The 27898-nt window shown below is 45.7% G+C and overlaps 1 protein-coding gene across 3 annotated transcripts in view; it reads right to left on the bottom strand.

The window, feature by feature from the left end:
* The window catches only part of KIRREL3 (kirre like nephrin family adhesion molecule 3), a 1017151-nt gene that overhangs the window by 89038 nt on the left and 900215 nt on the right, over positions 1 to 27898 (bottom strand). For all 3 annotated transcript variants that reach the window (XM_063943670.1, XM_063943671.1, XM_063943672.1), the window contains exons 8-10: positions 17369 to 17517; positions 16555 to 16682; positions 14430 to 14556 (exon numbers count right to left, since the gene is read on the bottom strand). In XM_063943670.1, the coding sequence (XP_063799740.1) occupies positions 14430 to 14556; positions 16555 to 16682; positions 17369 to 17517 (404 nt within the window). The remainder of the gene's footprint in view (positions 1 to 14429; positions 14557 to 16554; positions 16683 to 17368; positions 17518 to 27898) is intronic.

The raw sequence follows: 27898 nt of genomic DNA, 5'->3' as shown, positions 1-27898 counted from the left end.
ATTGTGGGACTCGCTGCCCACCTGTACCGCTGCAGAGACATCATTTAACTACAAGGTGGTAGAAAGACGAATAACAATGCTTGCTAATAATCACGTTACTCAGTCTGGTTTATGACCTTCAAAAGGATCATTCTGGTGTCACGCTAGGCTGACTGTTACTTATAAGGACTCGGCCAAGTGATGCGAGCGTTGGTCACAGAACGTGGCATGTAAGAGTGTCTCCGTCTCCCAATCCTTAGATTAGCGGAGTATTTTTTAGTACCGCTAGAGTATTACCATCAGCACAACGGCAGCACGTTTCACTTACAAATCCTGAGGACACGAAAGGCAGCAAAATAAAAATAAGGATGAAAAACAGAAAATGCACCAGCCAGCTGACCTGCGTCTTATCGCCACACTGAGCTACAGAAAGCATGGAAACTGAGTCATAAAGTCCAAGGAAATCTCAGCAAAAGAAAAATGTGACAATGGGGGATAATCAGCACCTAAAGTTGCAGAGCACTCCCTACAAACAGACAGCAGGGGGAGCTGTGATTCCAGACTTGCACAGTGCTGGCTCTTGCACAGTCCTCCAGCTATATCAGGAATACTCCTCATTGTTCTAGGTTTGGCAGTATAGCCATCTCAGGGGTCCCTGTCTAGCATCCTTATGTAGTGTGCAGATACAGGAGACTGCTATTATTATATTGATGTAATACATCTTAATTCATTTAATTCCTTATGTCACCTCGCAACTGAAGAGTGAGTCTCGGTGGACTGCGGGTTTATCTTTCCGTTCTCCCAGAACCCTCCAGCCATTGAAGGAGGAGATCTCGCATTACACAGTCTGTAAGGATTTCATTTACTGCGGGGCATTCCATATTTAACTGTACAGTCTCAGTATATGGAGGAAGGTAGAGAACTGGGGCAGCTTTTAAGAAGTGGAGAAGTTGCCCGTAGCAACTGATCAGATTCTACTTATCATTTATCTAGCACCTTCTAGAAGATAATAGCTAGAATCTCATTGGTTGCTATGGGCAACATCTACACTTCTAAAAACCCGCACTCTAGTAAATATTCCCCCTAGAATCCATTAGAATGAACGTGTGGCTGTTATTAATATTAATATATCACACAGCATATTGTACCTTATTGGCTCCGCACCATCTCATTCACAGAGATTTCCCATAGTAACCCATGCGCTTCTAACTGAGCTCTCAGATTGTGCCAGATAAACTGGTTGCTACGGACAACTTCTCAGCTTTATCTCTCTCCAAGGGTTGACACATCTTCCCTTTCAGTGAGCGGAGCAGTCTGAGAAGACTAAACGTAACTCTTGACTTGATAAACATCCCCAGCACAGAACAAGCTATACGCTGGCCGGCTGCAAAAATAAAACGCCTGCTTATTCTGACTGCGCAATGGGATCGTCAGAAAATATAGGCATACACCATCTGAAGAAGCGGGCAGCAGTCCGGTCTTATGCAGATTATCACATGCTGTACCGGAGGATCAAGATTCCTTTGTATTGATGCCAGACTAGGAATCTTTAATAAGCTATTTATTTAGATAGAAGTGGTTCTACTGAGTGTTCAATTGGGGGAACCTGCGCCGAATAGGGCATGGCATTTACATGTTACTATTGCCACTGTGCGGAATGAGCCTGCTCCATCTACCACCATAGCAGAAAAGAGGATGAAAACGTTCTATAAAGCGCTTCCTGTTCCTGTCTGCACAGGTTATATATCTGCCAGCACCCAGATGCTGCATTTATTGTCTGCCATTCCCAGTTTCATAGATTTTCTTTTTTTTCCCCCCTCTGAGAACCGAAGGCTAAGAGCTGCAAAATACACATTGCGTCATTGACGGTCAGGGAAATAATCCCACGTCAGTGATACGTTTACACATTACACTAGGGAAAGTTATCTCACAATGAGTTCTCTGTGTTGGTTTTCGTTTTGTTTCCTTCTTAATCACTGCCGATCACTTAGTCTTGTGAGGGCATCATAAAGAAACATCCAGGCCTTGCGCTGTCAGGATCGCCTCAGTGGTTAAGGCCGCTAAACGAAGAGCTTTGGCTTAGTGTTTAAGAGCTGCCTGTAAAGCCGTGACACACAGTCACGCCGGAGACCTTGCTGCAGATCCTGGTATTAATTCATTGTGGGGGAGATGTACTAAGCTTGAAAAGTGATAAATATCACTGTGATAAAGCACCAGCCAATCGGCTCCTAACTGCCATGTCACAGGCTGTGTTTGAAAAATGACAGTTAGGAGCCGATTGGCTGGTGCTTTATCACAGTGATATTTATCACTTTTCAAGCTTAGTACATCTGGCCCTCTGTGAGCTTCAATAACGGACATCCGAGGTGTAGCGTTCCTACGTTGCTGCCCTTTATACAAGGTAATATCGTCTGTTCCAGGTCATTATAGAGGGACAAAGCTTGTTTCCTCTTCCTCAGCTGGTTAGACAGGAGCCTGTATCTCTGTCTCTTCTAAGCCGCAGCGTTACCGAGAGCAGAGCCGCAGCCTAATGCTAAGATGCTATTTTCCGAGAAAATCAGGCGTATGTTTTACCACGTCCTGCGCAAGGCGCACCTCTCTGATCAATGAGGAGGTGGGGGAGACACAACAATCCGCAGACCCCTGGCAGGGGTGGAGCACAGATTTCTAATACATATACCTAGCAGTGACTGTTCTCTAGAAGTTTGTGATATATTGTACCATTTAATATGAAACAGGAAAGCTAGTTCCATTTTATTAATATCACAATAGAACACGGCAGTCATAGGCTGGCGTAGTGGTTAGCCCCTGAGGTCAGGAGCTCAATTCCAGACCAATGGTTTATCTGTGTGGAGTTTGTATGTTCTCTGTTTGCATGGGTTTCCTGCCACACTCCAAAAAACATACTGGTAAGTTAATTGGCTTCTGACAAAAAAATGGTCCCTTGTCTGTGTGTGTGTGTGTTATAGGGAAATAAATCTGCTATTTCCGCTTAATTTGCCGGCTGTCAGGATACCGACGCCGGAATCCCGACAGCCGGCAATTGGGCTATTCCCACTTGTGGGTGTCCACCACACCCTTAGAGTGGGAATACATCACGCGGCGAGCCCGCAAGGGGACTCGCAGCGCTCTCCCCACTGCCGGCATTCTGGCGGGCGGGATGCACTGTCGGGATATTGACAGCCGGCATCCCATCCGCCGGCAAATCATATGTAAACTTTTGCAGGCTTTAATGCAACAGAAATGATTAACGGGATGTATTCAGGATGCCGGCGGTCAGAATACCGACGCCGGAATCCCGACCGCCAGAATGCCGTCAGCGCCGCCACGGCTATTCCCACTCCTGGGTGTCCACGACACCCGTGAAGTGGGAATAGAACCTGTGGCGAGTGCAACCTGGCATCCGTATTCTGATCGCTGGGATCCCATACCCAACCTATGAATAACAATGGCGCAGTTCAGCTTTATACCTAAGTGTCCATCTATTTGTCCATGTAAAGCTTTGTGGTTCGGGTTGTGTGTTCAATTCTGCAGGATGTGTGTGTGTGTGTGTGTGTGTGTGTGTGTGTGTGTGTGTGTGTGTGTGTGTGTGTGTGTGTACTCTGTAACAGGAGACATTCACCCTCTGATCCTATTATTGAATGTTTTTCATTACAGCAAGCACAAATGTAGGTGTTGCAGATCTTTTTGCTGGTTGAGTGGTTGGGCTCCTCTTGCAGAGCATTGTGGGGCCTCTTCCTTAACAACTCACCTATGCATTTTTAACAACACAGCTGTTACTAGCTTCCCTGCCAGGCTTGCTGCTCAACAATTCTCCGCCGAGTAACGTCGGTGGCATATGGTGTAGCGCTGGTTCTCGGAATTACGATACCATGGATGATAGAACTGCAGGTCCCTGCTAGATGGGGGTGGGGGGAAATCTGATCCCATGTTCTGCTTTCCAGAATAAACGGAGCTCTTGTCATTTCTTGTGCGTTCTCCGATGCGTAGCGCCTACGTCTTTTCTGCTATGCTGCTGCTCAGTTAGACTGATGGTAAAAGAGAACACAAAGCCCGGCCTGAGGTTTGGGGAGTGTTATGTGAGTTTCTGCTATGCCGTAATATAGAAAAGATTTTATAGTGCATGAACAGAACCGTGTCTCTGAAATTAGATAACTGGGAAAGTCCCGGAGACTGCAGACAGGAATACTCATTGTAAGCACTGACGGTATTCCTTCCCTGCCGAGAGACACCGACATCGCAGAATGTATAAGGCCATGTGTATGACACGGATGGTGCCTAGGGCATTTGGTATGCTTAAGGGCACCAGCAGCTTCTGCTGATTAAAATGATATGCGGCATGCCTATATTCTGTGTGTGACTGCGGCTGTATCTGCATACAAAATGCTACATTGCAGTGTATTCCTGGAAATCACTGTAATGTAGCATTTCGTATGCAGATACAGCCACTGTCACACACAGAATATAGGCATGCTGCATATCATTTTAATCAGCAGAAGCTGCTTGTGCCCCTAGACACATAGTAATACAAATAAGATGCATTTTAATAAACAAAAGGCGCCCGACGTTAGCAGAGCTGCAGGATGACTCATACCAGGCATCTCCTGCAGAACTAGCGGCGGTGCTAGGGGGCACCAGCCAAAATCTTGCCTAGGGCATCATATTGGCTAGGGCCAGCTCTGGTGACAACAGGAATTGGCGAATACTGATAAAGGGATGGGACTGAACTACATTCAGAATGTCTATTCCCGTGATGGATTTAAAAGCTTAAATGTTTAAAGTCGTAAAGGCGACACAGTTAAAAAAGCTTTACATTGTAGTGGTGCCATGTTGGTATGCAAGGTACGACATACAACTCCCCCCTCCCCCCCCCCCCCCGTTCTTATCAGCATTCTCAATGTCTGCATGTTAAGTATATCTCCACTTAAGAATATTTTTTTGCTCATTTGAAGAAGAATTTCTGGAGAACCACCATTGTCCGTTGCACAGGCAGATTGCCCTTAGTTGTGTACTGTATAGCGGAATGCAATACTCGTTCTATGGGCCCGATTCTGACCTGCGAATTTGCAGAGGGTTGCGATCAGATATTCACCGCCCAGATAAAGTGAATATCCGCCCCGTGCAAGTCTGCGTACGCCTTGTGAAAATCTCTGCATTCGCCAGTCAGCTGCAAATCCGTTCACAACTCACTCACCATCGAATGATTTTTCCTGTCTGTGTGTAGCCCAGGACTTACTCCTACAGCGCGATACAAATAGGCTGATCGGGTCCGGAGCTGACCTCACACACCCGCCCTGAAAACGCTTTGGCACGCCTGCGTTTTTCATGACACTCCCAGAAAAGAGCCAGTTACCACCCTCAAATGCCGGCTTCCTGTCAATCAACTTGCACTCGCCTAGCGATCATTAAGTCACAGGATTTTTTTCGCTGTTTGGCCTTCTGCAATGCATATTACGATCCATACGCATGCGCAGTCGATCGATAACCGCACAGCTTGTGAATTTGCACAACAGCGATCCGGTCTGAATCGGGCCCTATGTCCGCGGAATTTGTCCTGTGATCCTAGGCGGTGTGTAACTGTGCCAGTATTCCACCTGTACATCCACTAGGAGGGTGTGTCCTTGGTGGGCCCTCTATAATGTAGGACTAGTGAGTGGCAGAATAAGCCCGTCCAGCATGTTATCAGTCATCTTTGCTTACTAACAGCTAAATGTCTACAAAGATGGTTGGGGAGAAGAGATTATGGGGGTCATTCCGAGTTGATCGCACCAAGCAACTTTTTGCTGCTGGTGCGATCAACTAATCTCCGCCTATGGGGCCTAATTCTGAGTTGATCGCAGCAGCAATTTTGTTAGCAATTGGGCAAAACCATTTGCACTGCAGGGGGGGTCAGATATAACATGTGCGGAGAGAGTTAAATTTGGGTAGGGTGTATTCAAACTGAAATCTAAATTGCAGTGCAAAAATAAAGCAGGCAGTATTTACCCTGCACAGGAACAAAATAACCCACCCAAATCTAACTCTCTCTGCAAATGTTATATCTGCCCCCCCCCCTCCAGTGCACATGGTTTTGCCCATTTGCTAACAAACTTGCTGCTGCGATCAACTCAGAATTACCCCTATGGGGGAGTGTATTTCAGCATAGCAGGGCTGCGAACGCTTGTGCAGCCCAGCTATGCTAAAAAAGTTTCACACAAAACAAGACTAGCCCTAGACCTACTTACCCTGTGCGATCCAGCGATGGAGGTCCCGGCTTTGACGTCAGACATCCGCCCTCCGTTCGCCTGGACACGCCTGCGTTTTTCTTACCACTCCCTGAAAACCCCTGGAAACGGTGAGTATCCGTCCCGGAACGTCTCACGCCTGCCCATCTTCTTGCGATCACATTTGTCGCTGGCGGCGTCGTTGCCTGGCGATGATCGTCGCCAGGCAACGACACGCGTGCGCAATGCCTCCACCGCGCATGCGCATTTCCGACCCGTTCGCACCGCAGCAAAGAACAGCTGCGTGCGAACGGGTCGGAATGACCCCCTTAGTACGGCTAAGTTGCAAAGCTGCGAGCTAAGTGTGCTAAAGGGATGTGAGGGTGTGAGCCGCAGGAATCAACTCTGTAGGAGCGTCCTCAGCCACAATTTCTGTGCTGCAACAGTGATACAGTTGGCTCTGATGGGGTGGGCTGATTTGAGGTGTTCCTAGATGTGGGCTGGGGCACATGAATAACCTTACACACCCATATGCAAGAACAAGAGTTTGTTTTACAGGATGGGACTATTTAATAATATAAAGTGCTGAAGTAGGTGAATGTAGCGGAGCTTTGCCATGTCTGATGGGAGGGCAAACCTCATTTTATCTGTGCCACCAGGTCTGTACGCACTCAGTGGTGATCCCACTGCATCCTGTGCAAGAACGAATTTTCCATCTCCCAACTCATTTTTCCACCATGTGCGTTCTAACTTGGATTCCGAAGACCCGTAAATCTAGTCCCATCCGAAAGACTGAGAGGCGAGTGCAATGCTTCAAAGGCAATTTCTGGGGGGTTACAAATAGTCCCTGCTGGGTTGCTCCAGAATGAAAAGATTTCAATTTAGAGTAAGAGAAGGAACCAAATATCCTAGAATCTGTAGAAGGTCGTTGCAAGGTCATAGTTGGCAGAGCTTGGGGAAGGACATTACTGCCCAGTCCGGGAAGAATAGACCCCGCGACAGGAAATGCGCATTTGTAGTACAATCTCCCGGAACACTCCTCGGGTTATCTATAGGGTGTAAGTGCTGCTATAGAACAGGTGCAGCCGGTATTTTGCTCTTATGTGGAGTGCACACAAAACCGCCTCACATACCACAGCGCTCTCATTATTCAATGCATGATTTCATTCTAGATTTCCAGCAACCTCTCTCCCTGTCTGTGTTGTTTTCTTACTGCTGGTTTTGTTTTGTGCTAGCTATTTAATTGTAATTAAACTCCTGCTGTCGATAAGGGAGCGCGAGTGGAAGGAAAACAATATCACTTTGCAAGGCACGGCGAGATAAAGCCAAATGGTGCATTCCTCATGCCGGCTCCATGTGATGCCACTGGCACGTCTCCTCCTCTCCTTATTGCATTATCTCAGTGTGTGTGTTATTTAGGGACAGGAGGCCCACTGTGATCTAGGAAATTAGTCGGATCCCTAATGTCAGCCTGGCTGCCCGTAACTGCTATTCATTTTTGGGAGCTTCATAATGCCTAAGGTCAATTACTTTGGCTCTCATTGTACAGTTTATCTGGGTTTCTTAAAGGGGAACTCCAACCTACAGTAGACCTGTTTATATGCTGCGTTATGGAAGGGGAACTCCCACCTACAGTAGATGTGTTTATATGGTGCGGTATGGAAGGGGAACTCCCACCTACAGTAGACATGATTATATGGTGCGGTATGGAAGGGGAACGCCCGCCTACAGTAGATATGTTTATATGCTGCGTTATGGAAGGGGAACTCCCACCTACAGTAGATGTGTTTACATGGTGCGGTATGGAAGGGGAACTCCCACCTACAGTAGACATGTTTATATGGTGCGGTATGGAAGGGGAATGCCCGCCTACAGTAGACATGTGTATATGGTGCGGTATGGAAGGGGAATGCCCGCCTACAGTAGACATGTTTATATGCTGCGTTATGGAAGGGGAACTCCCACCTACAGTAGATGTGTTTATATGGTGCGGTATGGAAGGGGAACTCCCACCTACAGTAGACATGTTTATATGGTGCGGTATGGAAGGGGAATGCCCGCCTACAGTAGACATGTTTATATGCTGCGTTATGGAAGGGGAACTCCCACCTACAGTAGATGTGTTTATATGGTGCGGTATGGAAGGGGAACTCCCGCCTACAGTAGATGTGTTTATATGGTGTGGTATGGAAGGGGAATGCCCGCCTACAGTAGACATGTTTATATGCTGCGTTATGGAAGGGGAACTCCCACCTACAGTAGATGTGTTTATATGGTGCGGTATGGAAGGGGAACTCCCACCTACAGTAGACGTGTTTATATGGTGCGTTATGGAAGGGGAACTCCCACCTACAGTAGATGTGTTTATATGCTGCGTTATGGAAGGGGAACGCCTGCCTACAATAGATGTGTTTATATGGTGCGGTATGGAAGGGGAACTCCCACCTACAGTAGACCTGTTTATATGGTGCGGTATGGAAGGGGAACTCCCACCTACAGTAGATGTGTTTATATAGTGTGGTATGGAAGGGGAACTCCCACCTACAGTAGACGTGTTCATATGCTGCGTTATGGAAGGGAAACGCCCGCCTACAGTAGACATATTTATATGCTGCGTTATGGTAGGGGAATGCCCACCTACAGTAGATGTGTTTATATGGTGCGGTATGGAAGGGGAACTCCCACCTACAGTAGACCTGTTTATATGGTGCGGTATGGAAGGGGAACTCCCACCTACAGTAGACCTGTTTATATGCTACGTTATGGAAGGGGAATGTCCGCCTACAGTAGACCTGTTTATGGTGCGGTATGGAAGGGGAACGCCCGCCTACAGTAGACATGTTTATATGCTGCGTTATGGAAGGGGAACTCCCACCTACAGTAGATGTGTTTATATGGTGCGGTATGGAAGGGGAACTCCCACCTACAGTAGACGTGTTTATATGGTGCGTTATGGAAGGGGAACTCCCACCTACAGTAGATGTGTTTATATGCTGCGTTATGGAAGGGGAACGCCTGCCTACAATAGATGTGTTTATATGGTGCGGTATGGAAGGGGAACTCCCACCTACAGTAGACCTGTTTATATGGTGCGGTATGGAAGGGGAACTCCCACCTACAGTAGACCTGTTTATATGCTGCGTTATGGAAGGGGAATGTCCGCCTACAGTAGACCTGTTTATGGTGCGGTATGGAAGGGGAACGCCCGCCTACAGTAGACATGTTTATATGCTGCGTTATGGAAGGGGAACTCCCACCTACAGTAGATGTGTTTATATGGTGCGGTATGGAAGGGGAACTCCCACCTACAGTAGACGTGTTTATATGGTGCGGTATGGAAGGGGAACTCCCACCTACAGTAGACCTGTTTATATGCTGCGTTATGGAAGGGGAATGTCCGCCTACAGTAGACCTGTTTATGGTGCGGTATGGAAGGGGAACGCCCGCCTATAGTAGATGTGTTTATATGGTGCGGTATGGAAGGGGAACTCCCACCTACAGTAGATGTGTTTATATGCTGCGTTATGGAAGGGGAACTCCCACCTACAGTAGATGTGTTTATATGCTGTGTTATGGAAGGGGAACTCCCACCTACAGTAGATGTGTTTATATACTGTGTTATGGAAGGGGAACTCCCACCTACAGTAGATGTGTTTATATGCTGCGTTATGGAAGGGGAACTCCCACCTACAGTAGACCTGTTTATATGGTGCGGTATGGAAGGGGAACACCCGCCTACAGTAGATGCACTTATGAGGTGCGTAACAGAAGGGGAACTCCCACCTACAGTAGATGTGTTTATATGGCACGTAAGGGAAGGGGAACTCCCACCTACAGTAGATGTGCTTATATGGCGCGTAAGGGAAGGGGAACTCCCACCTACAGTAGATGTGCTTATATGGCACGTACGGGAAGGTGAACTCCCACCTACAGTAGATGTGCTTATGTGGCGCGTACGGGAAGGGGAACTCCCACCTACAGTAGATGTATTTATATGGTGCGTAACGGTAGGGGAACTCCCACCTATAGTAGATGTGTTTATATGGTGCGTAACGGAAGGGGAACTTGAAGACCATTTAATCACATGTATTATTTCGATGTCAGCGTTGTGCGCTAGTAGTCGGTGTTTTAAGAACAACTTTGTAATGGGGAGGCCATTAGATGTTTGACGGCGACTAAAGGGGAACATAGCAACCAGCGTTTCCTACTGTATAAAGAGGAACATTGCAACATTTACAGCGCATTTCACTTTCAACATTTGAAACCAATAGTCTGATGCGACTTCCCTTCTGTAACCTACACAAAGAAACAAAATAATACACCTTACATACATACTGTACATCCCCCAGTCAGCTTTGATTAAAAACAAAATGTTTTCTTAGTTTGACATGTTTTAAAAAACAAAAAACAAAAAAAACTGATTAATATATTTTTTATATGGTGCAGATATTTCACTCCAAATATCTAAGAACTAGAACAGCCGGGTACCAAGAACTGGTGCGTTGCCAACCAAATATTGAGCAGTTTTGGATCTACAGTGAAAATGCGACAGTCTGCAGATTCTTCCAGAACGGTCATTTCAAACCTCAGAAAGTTTGGAACTGTGGAACTGGGCGGGACTGTGGGAAATGCTGAATACAAAGAAAGCACAACGTGGACTGACTCTCTCCGAGCCACTGGTGGTACGGATCCAGATGGTGAACAGAATAACACTCATCAGATGTTCTCAGAAACAGTCAGGACCCTGCAGTGGGCTGATCACTCCCGATATCTATTCCTCTCTGCCGCAATATGTGATCTGCTTATGCTGAATGATGGCGTGTCAGAGCAGGGAGAGTCTGGAAGCATTGCACGGGCATCTGCTGCTAGAAGTGGCCAGCGACCATCGCTGTTATGCAGAATAAACCCTCTCTAACAGGAAGATGATTAGTACAATATACAACTGGAGCCAGAGAAATTGTTATTCCAGCTATTTAATGGGAACAAACACATTTCTAATATTAAAAAGCTAAATCTGCCTCTCGGCTTTACTGTAAGAGATAAACGCATAAAGTGGATTTACGCGGCACTTGACATACGCAGATGATGGTCATTTGCTGCACAAGGCTCTCCGAGAGAGGTACAGCGACACAAGTTATTCCGTGTTAAAGGACTACTAGACATTACTGTCCCTACTTCACCCCCTCCCCCCTACCTGCACGCAAACCATCTAAGGAGCTGACAGAGGGTTGTAGCTGGTAACCCGCTGGACTCCTTGTCATCTGCATATTATTACATCTGGTGGTCCTCTAAGTTGTAAAGAGGTAGATCTGTAAGTATTATGATTATCTGTGTCCCACGCTGTTCCAAACCCCAGTATTTATAGTTCCTGATATGCACTCAAATTCTTGGACAGTAAAAAGATAATAGGGTATACAATAAAGACACAGGATTTAAAGTTTGGCTATAACCAATGACACCAAAATATGAGAATTGACATATAGAAAATAATTAATAATAACTTGTACAACATATCTGATTGGCAGAATGATTTTTCCCACTTCCTGTCAGCAAGCCCTCTGCAGCTAGCCCATGGAAGGCAGATATAGAGTGTAAGCCTGCCAGCAAGCCCGCTGCAGCTAGCCCATGGATGGCAAATATAGGGTGTAAGCTTGCCAGCAAGCCCGCTGCAGCTAGCCATGGAAGGCAGATATACAGTGGGGATCGAAAGTTTGGGCACCCCAGGCAAAAATTCATTTTAATGTGCAAAAAGAAGCCAAGAAAAGATGGAAAAATCTCCAAAAGGCATCAAATTACAGATTAGACATTCTTATAACATGTCAAAAAACAGTTTGATTTTATTTCCATCATTTACACTTTCAAAAGAACAGAAAACAAAAAATGGCGTCTGCAAAAGTTTGGGCACCCTGCAGAGTTAATACCTTGTACTGCCCCCTTTGGCAAGTATCACAGCTTGTAAATGCTTTTTGTAGCCAGCCAAGAGTCTTTCAATTCTTGTTTGAGGTATCTTCGCCCATTCTTCCTTCCAAAAGTCTTCCAGTTCTTTGAGATTCCTGGGCTGTCTGTGACGCACTGCTCTTTTAAGGTCTATCCATAGATTTTCAATTATATTGAGGTCAGGAGATTGTGAAGGCCATGTCAAAACCTTCAGTTTACGCCTCTTGATGTAATCCACCGTGGATTTTGAGGAGTGTTTAGGATCATTATCCATTTGTAGAAGCCAGCCTCAATTTAACTTCAGCTTTTTCACAGATGGCATCAAGTTAGCGTCCAAAATTTGCTGGAATCTTATTGAATCCACTTTTCCTTCTACTCGTGAAATGTTCCCTGTGCCACAGGCTGCGATACAACCCCAAAGCATGATTGATCCACCCCCATGCTTAACAGTTGGACAGAGGTTCTTTTCATAAAATTCTGTGCCCTTCCTTCTCCAAACGTACCCTTGCTCATTCCGGCCAAAAAGTTCTATTTTAACCTCATCGGTCCACAGAACTTTATTCCAAAATGCATCAGTCTTGTCTATATGTTCATTTGCAAACTTCAAACGCTGATTTTGTGGTGAGGACGTAGAAGAGGTTTTCTTCTGATGACTCTTCCATGAAGACCATATTTGTACAAGTATCTCTTTATAGTGGAATAGTGTACCACAACTCCAGTGTCTGTCAGATCTTCCTGGAGGGATCGTGCAGTCAAACGTGGATTTTGACTTGCTTTTCTCACAATCCTGCGAGCTGTTCTGTCTGATATTTTTCTTGGTCTTCCAGATCTTGCTTTAACTTCCACTGTTCCTGATGGCTGCCATTTCTTAATTACATTCCGAACAGAGGATTTGGGCATCTGATAACGCTTTGCTATCTTCTTATAGCATTCTCCTGCTTTGTGAGCGTCAACTATTCTCAGTTTCAGTGTTCTACACAACTGGTTAGTGGAACCCATGGTGCTGATTGTTGGAGCAAGGTCAGATGAGTCTGGGCTTTTAAAACCTTTGAGATTGACATCACCTGGTCTTTCCAGACGATGATTGAGAACAATCCACGACACTGCCAGGTCTCAGCTGTCCAAAGGGGGCAGTACAAGGTATTAACTCTGCAGGGTGCCCAAACTTTTGCAGACGCCATTTTTTGTTTTCTGATCTTTTGATAGTGTAAATGATGGAAATAAAATCAAACTTTTTTTGACATGTTATAAGAATGTCTAATCTGTAATTTGATGCCTTTTGGAGATTTTTCCATCTTTCCTTGGCTTCTTTTTGCACATTAAAATGAATTTTTGCCTGTGGTGCCAAAACTTTCGATCCCCACTGTAGAGTGGAAGCCTGCCAGCAAGCCCGCTGCAGCTAGCCCATGGAAGGCAAATATAGGGTGTAAGCTTGCCAGCAAGCCCGCTGCAGCTAGCCATGGAAGGCAGATATAGGGTGTAAGCCTGCCAGCAAGCCTGCTGCAGCTAGCCCGTGGAACGCAGATATAGAGTGTTAGTATTCCAGCAAGCCTGCTGCAGCTAGCCCGTGGAACGCAGATATAGAGTGTTAGTATTCCAGCAAGCCTGCTGCGGCTAGCCCATGGAACGCAGATATAGAGTAAAAGCCTGTCAGCAAGCCTGCTACAGATAGCCCATGGTAGGCAGATATAGGGTGTAAGCCTGCCAGCAAGCCCGCTGCAGCTATAGTAGCCTATGGACAGCAGATATATTGTAAGCCTGTAGGCAGGGCCCTCTTATCTCTGTCTGTTATTAAGCAGTCTTATATTATTACTGTTTGGTTCCTAATTGTAAAGTGAAGCAGAATGTGCTGGCTGCTATATAAGCAACCGATATTAATAAATAATCGTAGCTGTAGTATCTTAAAAATAACTTCAGTTCAGCTGGAAGAAAAGAAGAGGATGCATAAGGGGCGATACGGTCCAGCGAGCGCTCTCTGGAAGATCAGTAAACGTTTATTGCTCATCATAATTCCATCCAAACCTGACTATGCCATTTAGGTGGGGTACTCCTTTAATCCCTGCCCAATTAGTGATGCAAATCATTCCCATGAAGGGTGAAGAAAGTGAGTGTCACAGCATTGTCAGACTGTCTTGTCAGTCCGTTAATGCCCTTTCAGCAATACTGGGATCACACATCCTGCAAAGTTCTCACCTTTGCTGAGCGCCATGAAATCTGGCATCAGACACGTAGCGATCTCAGTATTTACACTCTACGCAGCGCACCGTACATGTGGAGACGTCTAGTGAAGGCGGCACTGTGGCTTCTTACCATTTACTGTCAGAGCGATTTCCCTCTCGCCGGCCCCCACCCGGGGAACGACCGCCCGACAGACATATTTCCCAGCATCCTCTTGGCGGACGTTTTTTAATGTCAGGGAGTTTTCGTTGCTCAGAACCTATAAGACAGGAAAGAGCGTACAGCTGAGACTAATCCTCGTACAGTAAATACACACTAGGTAAATGCTTCTATTTGGAAATGTTTTACATTTATATTTACTTTTGCGGCATATAATTTTAATCGGAAATAGCAGTAAATTTACTGAAGATTATAAAAGTGAAAAGAAGTGATGTTGCCTGTAGCAACCAATCAGATTCTCTCTATCATTTCCTGGGAGGCAATAAAGAAATAATAGACTTAAGCTGATTGGTTGCTATAGGCAACATAATTTCTTTTCACTTTTAGAATCTTTAGTAAATTTACCCTATAGAATTGTTTCTTATTCTGGGACTAGAAAATACTGTATATCGGTGAAAGTCATTTATTAACAAGTGCTATAAAATGACTCAACTGAACATATAGGCAGTATAACCAAAAGCGGACATTGTTTTCTCTAGTGGTTCCCAAACCCATTGTACATACAGGAAATGCTGTATCTTACAGGACACAAATGGTTGGTTCAAAGGAGAATATACATACAAAAATATACATACAGTACACATCCAGACACGCGTCTATTCTACACCTCCACTGTTGTGTAAAGGAGAATGTGCGTCTGTATATTTTAAATTATTAGGAGGCACACTGCGCAAAAACCGGACAATGCCTCAATTTGCCTCATCCGCTGTATAGTTTGGGTGTGTTGATTAGAGGACACTGAGGCGCAAATGTATTAAGCCTTAAAAAGTGATAAAGTGGAGACTGATAAAGAGTGATAAGGTACCAGCCAATCAGCTTCCTAACTGCCATGTCACATGATGTGTTTGAAAAATGACAGTCAGGAGCTGATTGGATGGCACTTTATCACTCTTTGGGGTCTATTCATGAAGCAGTGAAAAGCGTGGAGAAGTGAGCCTGTGGAGAAGGTGCCAATATCAACCAATCAGCTGCTCTGTACAATTGTATAGCATGCAAATTATAAAGGTTACTTCAATGCTGATTGGTTATTGCCATGGGCAACCTCCACCATCTCACTTCTCCACACTTTTCACTGCTTCATGAATACATCCCTTTATCTGTCTCCACGTTATCACTTTTTAAGGCTTAATACATTTGGGCCTACGTTCTTATACTGCCCCCATGCCAGTTGAGTTCATGGCCCGTATTGCGCCCCAGAGGAGACTACGTACAGTCACCACTGGAAGGTTTATTTATGACCGGTTTCTCTGAAGGAAAGCGAGGACACAAGCGTGCTGTTAAAGTGTCACAATACGAGAGAGATTAACTGAAAATCCCAGGCAAAATACATGAAGTTATATTTATATGTGTGTCTCTGCCGTGTGGAAGTCTTCTAATTAAATATACTGCGTTGTCATTAATTTTAAAAGTGTTAAAAAAAATATAACTGTAACCAAAATGTTTTTCCAGCACACATGCAGAGCGCGTTCTGTTCTGTATTGTTTATTTTCTAAAGAAACCAAAAAGGACAAAGTTTATACATGCAAAATAAAGGAGATTATTTCCCATAATGCATTGCTGGACATTAGTAGAGGACAATCCCTATAGTTTCCTACAGGCTGCGACCAGCTCCATAACGCAGGACAACGCAGTTTCCTTTGAATAGGAACTAAAGTCTTCTCCAATTTATGGAGCTCCTAATGCCATTATCAGATGATGGTAGGAGATATTAAAGCCTGGGCTACAATGGCCTTTTTTTCTGGAAAGGGGTCTTTCTTATCCCTCTACAGTAGCTCACATTTGCACACGGCCCTAAGGAGGAGGTATGTCCGGCCTGGATCCGGCAGGAAAGAGCTATCCCGTTACTATATACTCTTTGCTGGTACTGCTTATCGGAGCCACGGTCTTGGCAACAGCAGGTTTATAACAGCTCTAATGGGATTCTTAGGCTTCATAGTGTGTAACATCTGTCAGAGGTTACCAGAGACCCCAACCAAACAAATCTGTCCAGCCGACAGAAGGAGTAAGCCTCAGTAGTTGTTAGATGTTTTGTACATACCACACCAGAGCCACGCTTCATCCAGACAATGGTGAGAGACGGGTTACCGGTCCACGCGCAATGGAAGGTGGCTTCCGACCCAAGGTCCACAACAACGTGTTCAGGTTCCGTGGCCATCCGAGGTCCAACTGTATTAACGGGAAACAATATGGAGTTTACAAGTCTGACACTCAGTGTAGAACGGTCTCACCAACAACAGATTCTGTCATTTCTATGGGAGGAACATCTGTTGGACATCACCAATGTTTCTGTCCAGCAATTGGTGATATTATTCATAAACGTTCCCCATTGTCATTCACAAAAAGACTGGTTTGGGCATTTCCCTGTATCACCAATAATAAAAACATATAGGGGTCAATTCAATTAGGGGCTATGTTCTCGGGGCTGGAGAGGGACTACACCGGCACGCCCACTGCGTCTGCAGATTGAATCACAAGTCTAAGCATATATGGAGATGCATATATATGGATACGTAGCTCAGACCACTCCTTGCTTTGTGGTGCTATCATGGTGTTGGCTGTATGAGATAACACTGTATGAAGAGCGGTCCCACCTGCAGCTATTTATCAGTTACAGGATGCAATTTATATCCACAAACGGGTAATATCCTGGCATGACGCCATCTGTAAGCATCACAGCAGTAAGCCTGAGGAATCCTAGTAATGGCATTCTAAAAGGTCACATATACTGTATGTATTTAGGTCTATGGGGCTGAAGCCTTCAACAATGTCCAAGGGATATAACACAGGTTCTGCTCCTACTAAGAGCCCACAGGATGCTACAGGGACACTGTGCCCAGAGGTCAGATGCTTACAGTACACATCCACTGTTCTGCTGATGTTGGTGCTGCCGAGGGTATTGGTGACCTCACAGGACACTGGCTCAGTGAAGAAGGAGTAATCCACCACCGTCTCATAGGTTTCTTCTGTCACCTCCTTTAGGAGTTGTCCACCTTTTGCCCACCTAGAGACCATGGGGAGATAACAGTGGAGACATGACACATTGCTGCTTTATGTTATGTCACTACGTGATCAGTGTCCTAGCACCATTCCCCATCCACCACCATCATACTGTGAGCCTTACGTAAAGTCACATTTCCCTGCATTCAACTCTCCGTACATCCATGTCAGTCTTTCTAGAATTATCTGGGGGTTCTGTCCTGCTCATATCTGTACCGCAGATTTCTGTCCTGCTCCTGCCTGCATATACCCCAACACTCATGGCTGTACCGCAGATTTCTGTCCTGCTCCTGCCTGCATATGTTCCCAACACTCATGGCTGTACCGCAGATTTCTGTCCTGCTCCAGCCTGTATATACCCCAACACTCACTGCTGTACCGCAGATTTCTGTCCTGCTCCTGCCTGCATATGTTCCCAACACTCACTGCTGTACCGCAGATTTCTGTCCTGCTCCAGCCTGCATATACCCCAACACTCACTGCTGTACCGTAGGTTTCTGTACTGCTGCTGCCTGCATATACCCCAACACTCATGGCTGTACCGCAGGGTTCTGTCCTGCTCCTGCCTGCATATACCCCAACACTCATGGCTGTACCGCAGATTTCTGTCCTGCTCCTGCCTGCATATGTTCCCAACACTCACTGCTGTACCGCAGATTTCTGTCCTGCTCCAGCCTGCATATACCCCAACACTCACTGCTGTACCGCAGGTTTCTGTACTGCTGCTGCCTGCATATACCCCAACACTCATGGCTGTACCGCAGGGTTCTGTCCTGCTCCTGCCTGCATATGTTCCCAACACTCATGGCTGTACCGCAGATTTCTGTCCTGCTCCTGCCTGCATATGTTCCCAACACTCACTGCTGTACCGCAGATTTCTGTCCTGCTCCAGCCTGCATATACCCCAACACTCACTGCTGTACCGCAGGGTTCTGTCCTGCTCCTGCCTGCATATACCCCAACACTCACTGCTGTACCGCAGGGTTCTGTCCTGCTCCTGCCTGCATATACCCCAACACTCACTGCTGTACCGCAGGGTTCTGTACTGCTGCTGCCTGCATATACCCCAACACTCATGGCTGTACCGCAGGGTTCTGTCCTGCACCCAACACTCACTGCTGTACCGCAGGGTTCTGTCCTGCTCTTGCCTGCATATACCCCAACACTCATCACTTCTTAGAATGTATTTTTCATTGTGTGTGACCCTGATGTTATTGGTAAACATTTGATGGAAATAATAAAGCACACAGGCAATGCACTGCAACCACTGCTTACTACATTGCTTTCCAGTGCAACACGTATAGTGAATGCTTTCTAGAGAGAAGGCTTCATCTGGGACACGTGGCTGCCGTGGCAGACTGGCTGAGTTACACGCTGACTCCGAATCTGGCTGGCCATTACATTATACCAGCTGACAGTGCTGCAACATACTGGGACATAAATTAAAAGTAACACAAGGAATGCATAGGGTGCCATGTGTCACTGTCACAAGGAGTGCCACGTGTGTCACAAGGAGAGTGGCTCAGCCACGTGGCCACGGTGCCCCTTGTCTGGTGCTTGTGTCTGCTGGAAGACCCTAATTACACAGACAGCATGAATGCTGCTCCATTCCTGCATTCTGTTCTCTATTTCAAGAGTTCTGAGATGAAAGGGAAATAATTCCACATATGCGGAATGAAAGGAGCGCGGTTTCTGGCTCTGATTGTGCTCTAGTGGACTAGGCTCGCCATGTCTGGGCTGCGAAGACTTGAGAAGTCTCATTACTGCCTGCTCCAGAGGGATGCAGCATTCCCCAGGGGTCGGCAGGCCCGTTCTCCTGCTGTCGGCAGCTGCACGGGGATAATGAAAGGGAAGTGTTCGGCGGAGAAGCAATCGCAGCCTCTGATAGAGGCCATTACGTCTGTGCATTTAGCTCTGGAGTCTCCATTAGCTGCTGATGTTGTTTGATATTAGCTCAGAACATTGAGTCTTTAATGTATGTACATTATATCATTCATTAGCCACGCGGCTACTGGGCAAAGAAACAACACAATGGAGGAAATGGAGCCGCGTTTATAGCGTGTTCTGGCTGAGCAGCCGCACGTCTTCCATACTGTCTGTGTCTGCCTATAGTGCTGGCGGTATTACATGCATAGACACGCCACTTATTTGTAATAGAATTCAGATGTATAATACGAATAACACATTGATTTGCATAGATGTGTGAATTCTGCAAGAAATCACATGTCACCTGGCCATTGTCTGATCACATCTATTGTGCAGTGGTGCACACGTATGGTTCAGAATCTATCACTATTATGACACATTGTTCTGTGTGGCGCCACAAGGGTTCTGCAGCGCCTTACAAAGTACGCAAGCATAAACAGTGCACACAGGGAAAGAAAGTGCAAAAGACTTACAGTACAAACCATTGCATAACATGGGATACAAGATATATAGACACGTTGATATACAGTCATGGTACCCACAGAGGTTGCGCCGCCTGTAGAACCGAAAGGTTAGGTGTCAATGTGGGCAGCACAAGAGGGAAGAGGGCCCTGCGACCATACCTCGCAACTGTCCCGATTTTCGTGGGACAGTCCCGTTTTTTGGGCACTGTTCCTCTGTCCCACCCACCGGCCGCAGTGTCCTGCCATAGGCTTCCTGTTGCTCACTGCTCTGCATAGCACAGCAACAGTGAGTAGATGTTGTGTGCATGTGCACTATTCACAGGAGTCAGCGGGACTGAGCGCTCACAGATCGCTGGGCACGCCCCCTCAGTGACGATATCGGGAGGCGTGATGCGTATCGTAGGACAGTCTTGCCGATAGATAACATTGAAAAAATATACTCAAACCTTTTAAAAATTCTTTATACAAATTAGAAAAGCATTTTCAATGGCCTCCTGAGATGGGGTTGGAACTAAGGTGCCACAATACTTGAAGCCATCACAGGTAAGTTGGCAAAATGTATAGCCGGTAGGGTTGTCACTGACATATAATGGGCAGTAATGATCCCTAATGTAGATGAATCCGTTTCCTCTGGCAAATGTATGTTATAGCCGATAACTGCAATGCTACTGTCAGTGCTGACACGTTTCATGTAACAGGAGATGAGATAACGATGGAGAAAACACCCTCCGATATATTGTATATTCCCATAAAGGGTCTATTTATTATTACACAATTCATTGTCTGAATATTATAGTCTGTTTCCACAATTCTCGCCCCCTAAGACCATCTGTAATTACACACAGAGAAAAGAGAAAATGCAGGTGCACACTCTAAACACTGGGTTGTGCTGGCTGGAGGTGGGTGGGGGGAACGTGCTCTGGACTCAAACTTTAGGAATGTTAGGGACTCACCTGATGAGCTGACCTGGCCGTTGTAGGTGTGTCCATATTTTTTGGCCAAAAATTATGCAAAGAACCTCACTCACGCTAATCATCACACTAGCACAGATATTCAATTTGGCCCGAAGAGACATCATGAGTAAAAACTTATTCGGGTGCTGCGGTCGGAATATTTAATTAGCTCGTCCGGTAACAAGTCCTTTTACACCCGTAAACACACAGGTTCAGTGGAACCTGTGTGTTTTTGGGTGAAATAGCCCCGTTTTCAGATGAAAACGGGGCTGTTATCGGGCATTTTGCTTTGCCTGCTGGAGGCAGATGAAGAAAAAACCCCGATAAGCCGCGGCACGCGCCGGCTTATCGGGGCCAATTAAATAGCCCCCAGCGGCGAGACTTATCACCCGCCAGCTTTGGGCCAAATTGAATATCCCTGTAAACTGTATGTGTAAACCGTCAGCAGCACACTAGCACATGTCATCTTGTGTATACCGTCAGCAGCACGCACGCACGCTACTCAGTACACTACTACCCGGAAACCGGTGACAGGTTCTCTAATGGCTTTCATCTCAGAATATTTCATTTCTCTGATTCACTGAACTAAACTGTTACTTATTTAGGTTTCTCTACTGAACCTATGAGATTAGTGCGAGTGACCCAGTATACAAATCCACCAGTGTCATGTTGGTCATTTGGGTCTGTACCTGATGACTGTCTGCCCTCTATAGAAGGATGTCAGTACCCATGATGCAGTGCCAGGAGGAATGGCTCTGACACATCCCGCTTTATAATCCGCTCCTACGTCTGTTGCTACTAAATATAACAGCAGCACTCTGCTCTATCTGCTTCATGTCCCTCTTTTTATCACTAAACGGTTTGAGAAAAGTAGAGGATGAAAGTAGTCGGCTGTTATATTCCATTGTCTTCCAACAAATACATGAGCTATTATTACACCACAATGCGCACATGCCAGCCTACTGAGAATCCGCGTTCGCTCCATGTTACCAAAGTGGCAGCCGTCAGCCCATAGTCCCCCCTTGTGGGAGTGCTCAGTGGGCAACACTCTTAGAGGTCCATTTATCATTAAATATTTACGACGTATTCCCCACAAACACCCCTTTTCATAGAGGGGGGGGGGGGGGGGGCGTAACTTCAAACAGGTTGCTAAGGGGATGTGATGCTACCAGATTTATCAAGCTCCAGAATGTGAAGCATTCTGGAGCTTGGACCCCGCAGCTAACGCCATTGGCTGTGCGGCCTATGGGCTACACTTTGCACAATTGGCCGGCAGATGGTTCCTGTGCAGGTGTCCCACTTCCACTCTGAGCAAATCGCAGGGGCGTTCAGTGATGCATGGTGCCGTTATAATCGCATATTACATCGTGATTTCAGGCGCTAATATCACGTGTGATTACGGATACCTCTTGAGACTAAAGGGGGGAGAGTTACCAAAGCTTGGACAGAGTTAAAGTACCAGCCAATCCGTTCCTAACTGCCGTGTTACAGGCTTTGTTTGAAAAGTGACAGTTAGGAGCTGATTGGTTTATACTCTCTTTCTCCAAGCTTTGATCAATCTCTCTCTAAGGTTCTAAGTGGTGGTTAGAGTTTGTGATCCATAACAGAACCACGCATTATGGGAGCTGCGGGGTGTGAACTCTCCAGGTGTGTTCGGTGGACTTTTATGTTTGGTCATCACTTTATTCCTGGCCTCAAATCATCCTTCATTGTGACCAACTCATCTCAAACAGTTTCTGTCCTATAGAAAGAAACATTAAATGACTGAGTAACCTGCTGGCAATGGGAAGAGTCAGCGTTCTGCCAGCACTGCACAGGTTAAAGTTCCTGTGCTCGCTGTAGTGTAATTAGCACTCTTGTTAATGGCGATTAGCACTTAGCAGCCTCTCTCATAATGTTTAATGAAGACATCTGTGTGTTGTGATGTTAAACTGTAAGCACCTTTTGGAAGGTGTTGCAATAGAAGCCATTGTGAGTTGTGGTTGTAAATGACTGTGACATATCCACGCACCAAATGTAATGCTGGCTGCTCCTCAGAGGCAATAGGACCGTCTGCCAAAATTCCCAGCCTATTCATCTTTGTCGTTGCATTGGTCCAGATAGTGGTAAGGTCAGGCCCCAGTGAGACGTAATGGCAACGGGAGAGGTGAAGATGTGGGACTGGTTCCAGGTATAATGTTTCTGTACTGTCCTGCCTGCCCAGTGCCGTGTATAGGAGTCTGGATGACTTTGGGGTGACCGTGTATGACCAGAGACCGGAATGGGGGTGTATAATTAGATTGTGCATACCTGTCAACATGACCTCTTCCAAGAGGGACAAAATGCTCTCTACCTGGACTTCTTGATATATGATTGGCATCACCTGTGCTGAACTATTTAATTGATAAGAAAGGTATTTCAACACAGGTGATTGCAATCAGAAATTAAGAAAGAAGTCCAGGCAAGTCCGGTCTCCCTCTTGTGCAGCAGCAGACCCAGGCAGCCAGAATGTGAGCAGGACAGTATGCAGTGCAGGCAGTCTACTCTCATTCCAAGACAATGGTGCCCTACACTGTGGAACAGTATATTAGTTGACCAAGCAATTATATAGGCACATAAACACGAGTAAGGGCTGGAACTGGGGCCCCTTGAAAATCATAGCTCTGAGGAGTTATTTTGGTGGGAAGAATCACAGTTCAGATGGGGCAATGGTTATCCCTAATCCACTTACTTAAGGCATCCTAGATACTTGAGGGCCATTTATGTAGTGTAAAATCCATTCTGTGCAGTGGAATTCTGATCCCACTGCATGTCTCTCTGTGGGGTAAATTTACTAAAAGTTCTAAAAATGAAAAGTGGTGATGTGCCCATAGCAACCAATCAGCTTCTGTCTATTTTTTCTTTATTGCATCCTAGTAAATGATAGCCAGAATCTGATTGGTTTCTGTGGGCAACATCACCATTTTTCAATTTTAGAACTTTTAGTAAATTTGCACCTGTGTATCTAGAGTACGGCAGTTGAACATGCTTATATAGGGGAAGGTATCAATATGTGTGTATCAGAGCAGATATCTTCACAGGCATAGCCAGATTTAGAGAACAGTTGGGGGACTGGGGCACAGGGGATTCCTTATCACAGACTGCCCTCTGTAAAGGAACCTCATAGCCAGAGCACATTGACATCACTAGCTCTCCCTCTTGTGCAGCAGCAGATCCAGGCAACCAGTGAGCCGGACAATAAGCAGTGCAGGCAGATACGCAGGAGTATCAAGAGCTACCAGCGGAGCTTTCCGATCAGAGGAGAGATACAGTAGGAGGGAAAGGGGGAGGAGGAGGGGGGGGGGGGGGAACTGTAAGTGACTTGGGGATCCCGGCTTCTCCTCCTGCCCGCCTGGGTGTCTGGGTACTGTGTAGCATGTTTTCTAATGAGAGTATTCGTGTCTAGAGACAAACACACACAGAGTCCTCCTGAGTCCTGTCCCAGTGTGTAAGTAGTTCAGAGGCTGCTGCTATTCTTGCATGTAACAAGATAATTATAGATTTTATTTTTCTATGTGTATTTTAAGGTTAAGTTGTCTGTATTCTACTACAAGAACACTTTATAAAATAGTTGTCTCTCAATTAGGTGGAGCTATAAACTGTACCCAGGCGTTATTAAAACTATTTGTTTCAATTTAATATACACCATTGGTTTAAATTTAATATACACAATCCATACCTCCCAACATGACGCTCTTCACCTGGACTTCCCTCTTACTTTATGACCTGTGTTGAAATGGGTGTGGTATAGCACATAGACAGTTAAAAGATAGACAGCTCATTAGGTAGACACCATATGGTCGACAGTCAAAAGTCAGATAGGGTCAAAAGTCAGACACAAAAAAAATATATATTTCTTTTTGTGTTTTGAAACCTTTTTAACCCAAATTTGGTGAAATTCATCCCATCGCGGGCTCGATACGCTCGACACGTTTTGGTGTCTCGCTCCGCTTGCCACAACTTTACTAAAAAGGTAATAGTTTGTGACATGGATAGTAAATGAGGCAAAAGTTGTAATAAAACATAGAAAAACAAAAAAACTTTTTTTTGTGTCTGACTTTTGACCCCGTCGGTCTTTTGAATGTCTGACTTTTGATCCTGTCAGTCTTCTGAATGTCTGACTTTTGACACTATCTATCTTTTGCCCGTCGACCACATGGTGTCTAACTAATAGACAGTTCAAAGATAGACAGTCATCTATAGACTGGAACCCTGTTGAAATACCTCTTATCAATTAAATAGTTTAACACAGGTGATGCAAATCATATACTGTATCAAGGCATGAGTCCAGGTAGAGAGCGTTTTGTCCCTCATGGAATGGGTCATGTTGGCAGGTATACACAATCTAATTATTCACCCCCCCCCCCCCCTTTGCTTGGCCCCCTGTGTTAAATGCTCTGCTCCCCAAGGCTTAATCTGGTCCTGTACACAGGTAGGGTGTGTGTTGGGGAGTGAGGGTGGGGGGTTTGTAGAGCAGGAGTGAGGGCAACTCTAGCGAAGTTCGGAGCTCATACACCATTGTACCTCTGACATAATGCAGACATTACATTTCTAGTGCAAAAGTCTTTATATGAGGTAAACTGGGGGAGAAGGCGCATTTTTGGCAGCACTCCCTTCTGTGCCAGGGAGCTGACAGCCACTTCAAAGGGTCCTGCTGTCCGCTTCCACGTTGCACTTTTTTGGTGAAGAAGCACATTTGCCTGCGCACAAATATCTTGAAACAGAATATACTGTATTATCTCTTCAGCAGCACAGCAGACCCTGTATCTGCTTCCACCCATCACTGTGTGCCCCTGACTGAGGCTCAGTGAGAGTGCTGATAAGGACAGACATCCGTATTACTAATTAATAATCTTGGTGCATTTGTGTTAGTCCCCCAAAAAATGTTATCTACCTCTTAGTCGCCTTCCGGCATAAAATGAATATATGGGGTTTTTTTCTTATCCAAATGTAAAAAAACAATACACGTCCGATCCAGCTTATATGGGATGCAGGAAATGTAGCCACAGCAGGATCTCTCATTCCTTGTGAGATCACTTAGCTGCGTGGGTCTGGAATCTCAGCTTATAAGGTGAGAATAGTGGCTACCAGCATACTACTGGATGAATCCATTTCACCTGAGCACAGCAGTCATAGCTGGGGAGACTGCAATGAGCACAGGACCCTCCGCCCCTTCCTCCCCCCCTACTGGCCCTCCTTATACTCTGCATAATATTTTAAGGCCAATTTTCTGCTATAGGCGATTATTAATATGTATGACCAAGAAACATTTTTCTTCATCTACAAACACCATCTATAATAAATGAAAGTGTGATGCTTTCCATTAATTACTTCTAAAAATATTGTTGTTTTGACCTCGAGCTGCCTCCGGTGCCCGAATTATAATAAATTTGTCTTCATGTCAGCTTGAAAAATGCCTGGTGGTTCATGCAGTCCGTGCCTCGCACTTCCCGCGAGCAATCCAACAATCGGATGTACAATTACATGATAAAATGCACAAATAATAATGCTTTATGTGAAATTAATTGCAGGGAAAACAGAATGCCTGTCTTCCTGATGTTCTGATCTCATTAATAACGGTGCAGAGATCTGCAGGTGCTGCTGTGCGTACAGGTGCTCTGGCCCCGCTCACTCATCACTGCTGACTGCAAGAGAAGCCATCACTCTTCCTGCACACAGTATTCAGATGCTGGGTGTCATTCATTAACGGGAGGGGTGTCCCAGATCCGTCTGCAGAAATATTCCCTAGCATACAGGGCCTTCACCCCCCTTTGCATTTTTCATGTTTTGTTGCCTCACAACCTGGAATTAAAATGGATTGTTTGAAGGGTTGCATCATGTCATTCAGAGACCATGCCTACAACTTTGAAGACGTTTTTTTATTGTGAAGCAAACAACAAATAGGACAAAATAACAGAAACTGTGTGCATAACTATTCACCCCCTAAAGTCAGTACTTTGTAGAGCCACTTTTTGCAGCAATTACAGCTGCAAATCGCTTTGGATAAGTCTCTGAGCTTGCCACTGCGATTTTTGCCCATTCCTCAAGGCAAAACTACCCCAGCTCCTTCATGTTAGATGGTTTCCGCTTGTGAACAGCAATCTTCAAGTCTGACCACAGATTCTCAATTGGATTGAGATCTGGGCTTTGACTAGGCCATTCCAACACACTTAAATGTTTCCCCTTAAACCACTCGAGTGTTGCTTTAGCAGTATGCTTCGGGTCATTGTCCTGCTGGAAGGTGAACCTCCGTCCCAGTCTCAAATCACAGGCAGACTGAAACAGGTTTTGCTCAAGAATATCCCTGTATTTAGCACCATCCATCTTTTCCTCGACTCAAAACAGTTTACCAGTCCCTGCTGCTGAAAAACATCCCCACAGCATGATGTTGCCACCACCATGTTTCACTGTGGGGATGGTGTTCTTGGGGTGATGGGATGTGTTGGTTTTGCGCCAGACATAGCATTTTCCTTGGCGGCCGAAAAGTTAAATTTTAGTTTCATCTGACCATGCCTTTTGGCAAACTCAAGACGTGCCTTCTTATTTTTAACACTAAGTAATGGCTTTTTTCTGGCCACTATTCCATAAAGCCCAGCTCTATGGAGTGTACGGCTTATTGTGGTCACATGCGCAGGTACACCGGTCTCTGCTGTGGAACTCTGCAGCTCCTTCAAGGTTACCTTTGGTCTCTGTGCTGCCTCGCTGATTAATGCCCTCCTTTGCCCAGTCTGTGAGTTTTGGTGGCCGGCCCTCTCTTGGCAGCTTTGTTGTGGTACCATGTTCTTTCCATTTGAAGATGATGGATTTGTTGTTGCTCCGGGGGATCATCAAAGATTTGGATATTTTTTTATAACCCAACCCTGACTTGTACTTCTCAACAACTTTGTCCCTGACTTGTTTGGAGAGCTCCTTGGTCTTCATGGTGATGCCTCTTGCTTAGTGGTGTTGCAGACTCTGGGGTCTTTCAGAAAAGGTGTGTTTATACTGACAGATCATGTGACACTTAGATTGCACACAGGTGGAC

This window comes from Pseudophryne corroboree, chromosome 10, assembly GCF_028390025.1.
Source record: "Pseudophryne corroboree isolate aPseCor3 chromosome 10, aPseCor3.hap2, whole genome shotgun sequence".
In the NCBI taxonomy this organism is placed as follows: Eukaryota; Metazoa; Chordata; class Amphibia; order Anura; family Myobatrachidae; genus Pseudophryne; species Pseudophryne corroboree.
This window is presented reverse-complemented; position numbering and strand designations above follow the sequence as displayed.